Here is a 10,372-nt window from a genome sequence, read left to right on the forward strand (position 1 = left end):
ATATAGAGATTTTAACCCAGATAGCGGCATTTTGCCGAGGCATGGAGGTTTTTTACCCAGAGAGTGGCATTTCAAGTTAGGTTCCCGATATACAGAGATTACCTTGCCGTTGGTTATCGGGCTCACATGCATTGGCCAATACATAAGCTATATATCTCTTTTTTTAAAATATTCCTATAGCAGTAATGCAATACCACAGTTCCCTTATTCATTGTTAGCATTTTAGTGTGCAGCTGTATATGTTTCGTAGTTATGTGTTTTTCAGCTAGTACCTGTTCACACCTATTGGATGTGCAGGTCATTCTTTTTGTATAATTGGGGTACCGGCTGACATAATGCAGTGAAGCAAGACTGTGTATTGTGGTTGTTGTTTCACAGATGAAACATCCGCGCACCCGTGATACTCGGCTGAGCTCCATGAGTATCCGAGCACCACAGTGCTTGATCGAATAACAAGCAGTGTCAAGCACGCTCACTCATCACTAGTTACAATAAGCCCTATCGTAACATATATTAGCAGTAGCAGCAGAGAGGAGGTGCCGGACCAGAGCGCAGCGACACCCATCAGACCGGAATGCCCCTTAGGTGAGTATATAAGTGTTTTTTACGTTTTACACAGCAGCCTGGGCTCTTTAAATACAGCATTCCAGAATGCTGTATATAAGGGTTCACTGGTGGTGTTCGCAGCTTTAAGTCACCAAATCTGGTGACAGGTTCCCTTTAAGCTTGTCCGGTTAGTTCAACCATCTACAATAGTCACTGTTTCGCATGTGGCTTTATTGGGAAAATAAATTCCCCTCCCATGATTTATACGATCAATGAAACTGCATGGACCCATACTGAGTCTTCAATTTGACCCAGAGGCACACAAACTGCCATGAAGTAACCGGGTTCAGAATCAAGGGTGTGGTAACCATTCTATCCAGTTACTCTTTACCATTTCAGACACCAGAGAGAGTTGAGATGTTAATTTTATTTTCAAAGTCTTCATACTATTCATTGAGTAATGAATTTCTGTATTTTTTATCTCAGGAAGCGGAGGAATGTGATTTTGTCGCATGTAGTGTCCGTATTTTAATTAAAGACCAATCCAAGTTTTGTTTTTCGGCTCAAGCCAAATCGAACCGTATTCCAATGACTATGGAAAGATCAAAAGAAGAGTGCATAAATACTTTAGTAACAAATGGTAAGCAATGTATATTCCTATGCACCACTAATGACGTACCGTGTCCTTCCGAAAAGATACAATGATCATTTATAGATTGCATGTAGTTTAGGGATCAAATTTCACCAGTCTTCTATTCAGAAAATTGTGTGTGTAGAAAAACCAGTCATTTTTTTGGGAAATTTCTATTGTTTAGTCTATACTGAACCTAAGGATAGGTGCTATGAATGAAAGGCCTGCTATTGATTTTAGTTACTAGAAGGGGGAATACTAAACACAACCAAAAGTGTGGTTTCCCCTTTTTATATACTATGTAGTTTGTTTTTTCTTCATTGCCAATACAAAACGTACATGGAACGGGTTTTTTCAATTCTTTAAGAAGGGACAGATCCATTAAGACTGGCGGTGCACATGCTAGTCTTCATGAAGGGCTTCTTGACTCCCCAGCTCCAACCATTATGGCATGGCTGCTTCAAACTGGCATGAAAACACCAAAAGTCTCAAAACTGTTGAATAAATATTTGGCAACTTTACAAAGCTTTTATAACAGTTTTCTTCCACAAAAGCTTTGAATTGGGCCCAAGAGTTTGCTGCCTCATTTTTCCATTACCCACTGATATGGAAATATCCCGTTTCCTAGCTAGAAAGGGTTAGAGAACACCTGGTAAGTTTTGCTAAGCTTCAAAGCACTTTTTATATTCTAAATCGTCTAGTTTTTAGAAATCCAGGTCAATTCCTGAAAGATAATTGTATTTCTTTTTCCTTCTAGATACTTCCAAGAATCTTCAAGCCATTATTGTTTCTGTTGTAGTTGTGGTCGTTATTATACTTGTTTTATGTTTCTTCATTATAAAGAGAAAAATGAAAGCCAAATCTGTGCTCCCAAAGTCATTGGTAAGTTGTGTTGGGTTTTTTCATGAGTTTTCTGCAAATAAAAAGCTGCTTTCTTTTTCAGTACCAGCAAAGCTATGAGATTCCAGAAATCTCATACATACTTTTTTTTTTTTTCCCTGACTGAAATGGAAAACTGCTACGTTTTTGAGAGAAGCAGCATGCCAATCCTTTCAACGTTTTTGTTGCTTTTTTTTCACCATTGAAAGCAATCAGAGTGAAAAATCACAACTGCCTTTTTTGCTGAATTTTTGCTACTTTTGTGAATGAAACACTTGATTTAAATATGTCCAGGAGACAAATGACACACCAAGAAGGCAGCAAAAAGTACATCTTTTTTATTGCCAAGAGAGCAGCTTTTCATGCAGAAAAAAAGCAGCAAAAATGCAACATGTGAACATAGCCTAATAGTGTATACTATGCAATGGGCATTGCCATTTGTGGTTTGTTTTGTTTTTTTAAAGTCATTAGGTCCAAGCCTCACGTTCTCCCTTTAACCCCTGACACAGGATACCTGACTTGAGACAACAAATGACAACACCGATGAAAATTGGCCAATTTTTTTTAAGTGCTTTTCTGACCATGAACTAAGAGTGAGCTTATTGTGCAGACACCGCCCCTGTACTCCTCCATCTGTGTGTTGTTTTTTTTTATATTTCTATTAGCGGTGACGTCACTCAGGTTACCCGCGGCCACAGCTGGAGTCCTACAACTGTCTCAGGTGGAGGACTTCAGCTGTGGCCGCAGGTAACCTGAGTGATGGCACCGCTGATCACGCGGCTCACTTCAGTCACTCAGCTGATTTGCGGTCACAGGTGAGTCCTTCACTTGTCATCGCAAATCAGGCCGCGACACACAGCCGAACGATGACAATGAACTCAGGTGAACCTCTGAGTTCATGACAGCACACGGAGACATAGCCGCGGGATGACAATGAAGTCAGGTGAAGTTCATCAGAGTTCATTCTCATCGAGGTGCTTTGTCTGTTTCTGCTGTCAGCGGGCATGTAGCAGAGCTGAATTGCCATATTCGACGATCACCGGCGCCGCGCTGCACAGCTGGCACAAAGCTCTGGCGGCTTCTCCAGTTTTTGAAAATGCCGGACGCTCATTATTCCATCTCTTACTCCCTGCTTTCCCCGTCCACCGGTGCCTATTATTGGTTGCATTCAGACGAGCCCCCACGCTGAGTAACAGCTGTCTCACTTCAACCAATCATAGCCATTGGTGGGTGGGTCTATATCGTGCAGTAAAATGAATAATTTAAAAAAACAACGTGCAGCTCCCCCCCCCCCCCCCCCCAATTTTGATACCAGCCAAGGGGTAAAACCACACGGCTGAAGGCTGGTATTCTCAGGATGGGAAGCCATATCAGCCAGCAGCCACCCGGAATTGCTGCATCCATTATATGCGACAGTCCCGGGACTGTACCCGGCTCATCCCGAATTGCCCTGGTGCGGTGGCAATCGGGGTAATAAGGAGTTAATGGCAGCCCATAGCTGCTACTAAGTCCTAGGTTAATCATGGCAGGCGTCTATGAGACACCCCCCACATGATTAACCTATAAGTTAAAGAAAATAAACACAAAGAGCGAAAAATCCTTTTAATTGGAATAAAAGACAAAAAAAACCACCCTCTTTCACCACTTTATTAATCGCCAAACAGCCCTCCAGGTCCAACGTAATCCACACGAAGTCCCACGACGCTTTCAGCTCTGCTACATCGGAAGCTGACAGGAGTGGCCACAGACCACGACCGCTCTCTGCGAGCTCATCGCAGCAACTGAAGTGAGTCGCGCTATCAGCGATGATGTCACTCAGGTTACATGCGGCCACAGCTAGATCCTCCCACTGTGACAGCAAGTCGCCCGAGTGACTGACGTGTTCAGCGGTGCCGTCACTCAGGTGATTTGCGATCTTGGGAGGAGGACTCCAGCTGGCCGCGGGGAACCTGAGTGACGGCACCACTGATCGTGCGGCTAACTTTACTTACTCAGGGCATTTGCGGTGATCGGTGAGTCCTTCACCGGTGACCGCAAATCAGGCCGCGGCACACACAGAGCCACGCGATGACAATGAATTCGGGTGAAGTTCATCCGAGTTCATTCTGATTTCGCGGCTCTGTCTCGCAGCCAGCTGATGTATGGGGATGTAGCAGAGCCGAGTGGGACCGCACTGTCAAAAATGCATCCAAAATGCATCCAAAACGCAGCATTTTGGATGCGTTTTGAAACGCATATACAGTGACAAAATGCTGCGTTTTATTTGTCACGCCAGAACGCAACGTGCACACATCCCCCTACGTTGATATCAAACTTGGCCAATTTTGTTATTGTTTTAGTGGCAAAAAATATTGCAATTGTAAGAAAACTGAAACATTTTTTTGGTTTGTTGGCATTTTCCAAGTCCCATAATATTTTTATTTTTCCTTAGATGGAGTTGCGTATGGGCTTGCTTGTTGCAGAGGGAGCTGATTTTTAATTTTTATTAATTAATCTGATTCTTTGATTTACATTTTTTGGGGCGGCGTTGTGGGGACTAAAATACTACAGTTTTGGAGTTTCACTTTCTTTATCTTTATGAAATAATTTAATTTTAACCCTGATCGTGAATTTTAGATTTTGATAGACTGGATATTATAGATGATGCAGAGATACTGCAAATCTTCAGGTTTATTTTTAATATGGAAAGGGGGGTTCGTATTTTTACATTTTTGTCAGTTCATAGGTAGCCGGTTATCTCATCACGGTGGGTTGAAGGCGATGGTTCCATGGAGTCCATGGAGCAGCACTCCCCACCCATCCGCATTCTTTAAATGTCACTGATTGACAGCAGTATTTAAGCAGTTAACAGCAGCAGGTAGCGCTCGACAGACACTTCTAGGTGCTGCTAGAGGCAAATTTTGGCTGTGTGTCACAGACTTTATCTGCAGGGTATGGGACAAGCTCTGAGCCTCTGCGCTCACTCCATATACCCATTCCCACTGGCGCTGTACATGTAAGTCAGATGTTGGTATGTGATTAAAGAGGTCAGCCACCTTCTCTTGTTAATTCAGCTTTCCTCCACTGGACCAGTACTTCTGTCCATAAAATGGCTGCTGGCAGAGGGTCATATGACCAGGTCAGTCCATTAACCTCCTCCAATAGAAAAAGCTAATTTCCCATGTTAAGTGTTTTATAATTGGAGGAGACTGATGGTCTGGTCATATGCTTCTCCGTCATTAGCCATAATATAGACAGAAGTGATGGTCAGTGTGTCATAAAAGCAGCACTAACAGGAGAAAGTGGCCAGCCTCTTTAACCCCTTAGAGACTTACGATGTACTGGTATGTCATATTTAGTCTTCCTGACAGCTCTTATAATATTAAGCCATTGTTTTTTTCTAACAGCCGCTCATGGAACGGAGCTTCTTCTGCGACTGTTAACCTGTTACAGCACACGGCTTTGGGGGTTCTAACCGTCCATCAATGTGCTCGAGACTGTATTGCGGGGTGCCGATAGGTTGCTGTGACAGCCAGGGATCTGCTGCCTGTTATGACGTTACTTTTCTGAAAGCCAGCGTTTGGCTGGCATTCATGGGAGACTGATTTTTCTGTATACAGCAATACAGTGGCATTGCCATATATACGAGACACACAAGCAATCAGATGTCATGATGGGCAAGTGTGCTAGGCACTGCTCTGTACTCGGTCGAGCATTGGGGTGTTTGGATATTTTGGGCAAGTATGTGCTTCTTGTATGTGTTGTTCGTAAAATATTGAATACAAAGAGCCGGCTCGCTTCACTGAATGATGGGAGCAGGCACGCAGTGAGAGCTATTTGTAGTCTGAATGGCTCTAACTGGGTGTTTAAAACATTTTTTGGATATAGTGTGTCCAAAAAAACCCCAATAAAACTCACCTTCCCTCCCCCGTAAATTCTCGGTTTATGGCTGGCTGTATGTGGGCAAAGAGCCGAGCCACCCAGGCATTGACTTCCATTATACTCGTTACTCAAGTCCAGCCCGTCCGAGCGTCTGACAAGCTCAACTCCTTAAAATTAAATCGCTCTTCTCCATTAATAATTAAGAAATAAAAAAATACCCATGTGATATTTCTTTGTCCATAAAAGTCTGATGAAAATCTAAAATTAAGAAAAAACAATATTCAACTCAAGTTGGTTCCTAAGTGCACGGACATAGCTCCAGTGAAATCCAATACAAATCCCGAAAAAATCTTACTTTATTCCATGTCGATTAAAAATTCTAACTCTGATGTCCTATCCGAGTAAGGTCACAATGTAGGGATCACATACTGTATAACTGTCATGTGTATGTCACATGTGGTTTCTGGCCGTAGAAGGAAACAACGTCTGGTTGTGCAGAATGCTCCCTGACTTTCCATTGTTCCTGCCTGCTGTATTCATTGGTATAGGTAGCTGTCCTGCTGGATTCATCTCTCTCCTTTTCGGACCCAGCAGGAGCTCGACTTCCACCCAGGTGTTGATTGTCTGTATTCCCTTGGTGTTTAAATACTCCTTCCTTCCTTCGGACTGTGCTGGTGATATTTTCAGTTCTTTCAAGCCGAGATTGCAAGCAAGTGGTTTGTACTCCCCTGATATTGTTGCTGAAACCTCTCCTGAACTCCTACCTGAGTCAGCTAATAAGTAGTTCATGCTTTTCCCCCGGTGTGTCCCCCTTGTGTCTTCTATAGTTGTTTACTGGGGATGACGAAGAGCTCATCCCATCCGTTCTCTATTTAGGGCCCAGCACATGGGATAACTAGGGTCAGGTATCAAGCTCAGCACATAGGTGTGGAAACTATCTTGGGTGGTGAAGGACCTCAGTGACCAGTAGTAGGTTCGGTCAAGGGTCACCATCTTCCCTCTCCCTAGTCACAGGCTTTCCATTCCCTTTCGCAATGCGCTTGGTACTTCCACATACCTAGCGTGACAACATGTTTACGTGCTTCATGGTTCACAACCACTTAGTCATACAATGTCAACAGAGTTGGCATTTTTAATTGACATGGAATAAAGTATCATTTTTATAGTGCTGAATGAACTTGCGTGCCTGAATTGCATTTTTTCAGCAGCCACAAAAGCTCAAAATATGCAATAAAAAGCAATCAAAACGTAGTACCTACCCCCAGATCGAATCAGTTAAGAAGAAACACTCACACAGCTCCATCACCTGAAAACCGAAATTATTTAGATTCTCAAAAAATGGCGACACAAGCAATTGTTTATTTTTTTTTCTACAAAATGTCTTAATTTTTTTTCACCACTAGGAAAAACAAACTGTGCATGTTTGGTATTCCCCTAATTGTACTGACCTGGTGATTTGTGTCCTACAGTAAACGCTATAAATACCCCCCCCCCCAAAAAAACAAAAATCGTTACAGAATTGTGGTTTTTCCACTATTTTGCTGCACTTGGAATTCTCTTCCAGCTTTAGAATACATTACATGATAAAATGGGTGGTTTAATTTAAAATGTACAATTTGTACAGCAAAAAATAGGCCCCATATAGATATCGCCTGAAAAATAAAAAAAAGTTATTGCTCTTGGGAGAATGGGATGAATAAATATGTTAAAAGGAATCTGTCATGAGGTTTTTGCTATGTAACCTGAAGACAGCATGCTGTAAGAGTTAACCCAAAGATTTTAGCCATGTGTCTCTTATCACAAGGTGTGTTTTTGTTTACCTGCAAGGTTAGTTTAATCGTCAGAAGCTTTATAATTAGATTAAGTGTCAGAGAGTCATGTGGTGTCTGGCAATAGAAGGTCACAATGTTTTTGCTGCACAAAATGCTCCCTGACTTTCTATTATTCCTGCTGTTAGAATTCAGTGTATAAGGTATCTCCTCTGCTTTAAGACCCGGCTGAGCTCCTCTGCCCTTCAGCTGCTTATCATCTATATGGGTTTAAATACTCTCATTTTCCCTGGATTGTGCTGGTGATATTTAGTTCCTTCACAAGCTCTGGATGCATCAGGTGGCTTGCACTCATCTGTAGGATTGTTGTTGCTCTTGGCTGAACTTCTTCCTGAGGCATCTAGAGATAAGTTGTTCGTGCACTTTCTCCATGTGTGCCCCCTGTCTCTTCTTTAGTATAAAGTGGAGATGACGAAGTGCTCTTCCCACCGGTTTCCTATTTAGGGTTCAGCTGTAGGGTCAGGTATCTGGCTCAGCATATCAGTGCAAAATCTTTCTAGGATGATGAGGGACGCCAGGGGCCAGCTGTGTTTTGGTTAAGGGTCACAATCTCCCCCTTCCCTGGATGCAGGGTTTCCCTTCCACTATTTGCTTGGTACTCCCACTGTAACTAGCGTGACACTAAGAAGCAAGTGAGCTAAAGTCCGACTCCACTCCTTCTGTGATTAGCAGATGCTCTCTATAGATATGTAATCCTTTTAGCATCCTAATAAAATAAAAGTACGTTTCAAAAATGATACAGATGTAAACTAGACTTATGGGAAATGTTATTTATGTTCAAATTCAAAGTTTGAAAATTGCAAATTTTAGGAAAATTTCTGAGTTTCATACATACAACTTTTATCTGCCAAAATTTACCACCATCACGAACCATAAAGTGTCATGAAATAGAGATGTAGAAACATTCCAAAGTTATTACCACAAAAGGACTCGTCAGATTTGTAAAATAGGACTCTGTAAGTGAGGCTGGTGTCTCATTTGCAAGTGACTCGTGGGAGAATCAAGTCACATCACCTGGCACGGTCTGTCGTTCTCCGAACAGCAGCGTGCAGCTGCATAGAAATATATACAGCTGCACTCTCCTGTCCGGAGAGCAACAGGCAGTGCCAGGTGATGACTGGTCAGGGTGAAAACTGGCTTTGGCAGGAAGAGGTTAAGGCAAAGTCATCAAGATTTAAGTGTAGATTTTGACATTAAAGGGGTTGTCTACTACTCAGATAACCCCTTCTCAATCACCATAGTTCCTCAGTGTAAAATAATAGCAGCTGTAATCGCCTCCTATGCGGGTATCGTTCCTGTGATATCTGGGCCTACTTGCGTGTGACATTGGCTGTAGGGCTCACCTGACATGACAGTCGGTGACTACTTTACTTTCATTTTTTTTGGTTAAACAGACACCCTGAAGTGATAATAGCAGCTGCTCTTCTCTAGCTTCCTCCAGATGTCAGTTACGTCCGAATATTGGTTACGTCGTTAATATTGGTTCTGAATTAACTTCTTAATGCTTTTTTCCATTTTACAGCGCACCATCGCAAAAGCCATGACGACACAAAAGTATTTGCTATCTGATCAAATAACCAAGTATGATCAAGTTTCTGTATCTCCCGCCGAATCTCCTGAGGAGAAAGTGACGCCTGAAGAGAAAATGACACCTGAAGAACCAGATAAGGAGCAGAACATGTCAGATGATTCAGATATCAAAGAGAGCACTGATAATGGATACCATAGCTCTGTACAGGAGTCTGAACAGAGAACAGATGAAGACCAGAATGAAATGGAAGAGTCAAGCGGCAGCAAGAACTACTATCGCACTGAAAATAGTGATTCTACCATTGTATGTGTGACGGAGGATGATGTTCCTAGTCCAGAGCCACCCCGAGATGTTAGACCAGCGGGGAACTCCTATGGATATGACAAGCCCCATTGTCCTTTATGAACCACAAGAGCTGCGCGCTGAACGCTGCATATGCCTTGAATATAACAAATCCAAGGGCAGGGGGCAAATAAATAAACATCCTAATGTAACGGTAACCGCTTTCCATTAGGTGAAATGACACTTTTTGCTTTGAAAGTTTTCCATGAAATTAGCATTCTTCAATTGTTTTTGAAGGACTACAGAATGCGGACATAATGAAAACTGCACTCTGCTTACTTTTTGCACTACACAGCGTACGGAGAAGAGCTGTTCATAGCGATTGTTAGATCCCCACCAGTCTGGATGCTAATGACACAGGCTATATGACTATTATCATTTGTGTGAATAACCCATTTAACTCTATTTACTAATGCAAATAATCAAGGAAAAGTTTGTTTTTCTGGAACTGTATCTTTGCAACTGCTGAAGAAAAAGTTGTACCATCATTACCCCTTTGCTTTTATACTTTGTAGCAATATCATAGATACGACATAAAACAATGTATTGCTTGTTTTTTTTTTACACTTCAAGTGGAGGAAATATTTTAGAGGCAATGAAAAAATATGGAAACACTAATTTGCATTTCTAAACAGACAATTTAGATGAGATGATAACCAGGGAACAAGCATTCTTCAGAAGATTTCTGGCCTGTTTACACAAGCCACTAATCAGGATCAAACGTTCCTACAAATCCAAATAATGCTCATTCAT

At 42.1% G+C, this 10,372-nt stretch overlaps 1 protein-coding gene across 1 annotated transcript in view; it reads left to right on the forward strand.

The window, feature by feature from the left end:
• Positions 1-10,161, forward strand: part of IFNGR1 (interferon gamma receptor 1) — a 94,189-nt gene extending 84,028 nt beyond the window's left edge. Inside the window, exons 5-7 of the mRNA XM_075338251.1 lie at positions 1,033-1,186; positions 1,935-2,059; positions 9,269-10,161. Coding sequence (XP_075194366.1) covers positions 1,033-1,186; positions 1,935-2,059; positions 9,269-9,682 — 693 coding nt within the window. The 3' untranslated portion in view covers positions 9,683-10,161. The remainder of the gene's footprint in view (positions 1-1,032; positions 1,187-1,934; positions 2,060-9,268) is intronic.
• Positions 10,162-10,372: the final 211 nt, after the last annotated feature.

Source organism: Anomaloglossus baeobatrachus, chromosome 3, assembly GCF_048569485.1.
Source record: "Anomaloglossus baeobatrachus isolate aAnoBae1 chromosome 3, aAnoBae1.hap1, whole genome shotgun sequence".
In the NCBI taxonomy this organism is placed as follows: Eukaryota; Metazoa; Chordata; class Amphibia; order Anura; family Aromobatidae; genus Anomaloglossus; species Anomaloglossus baeobatrachus.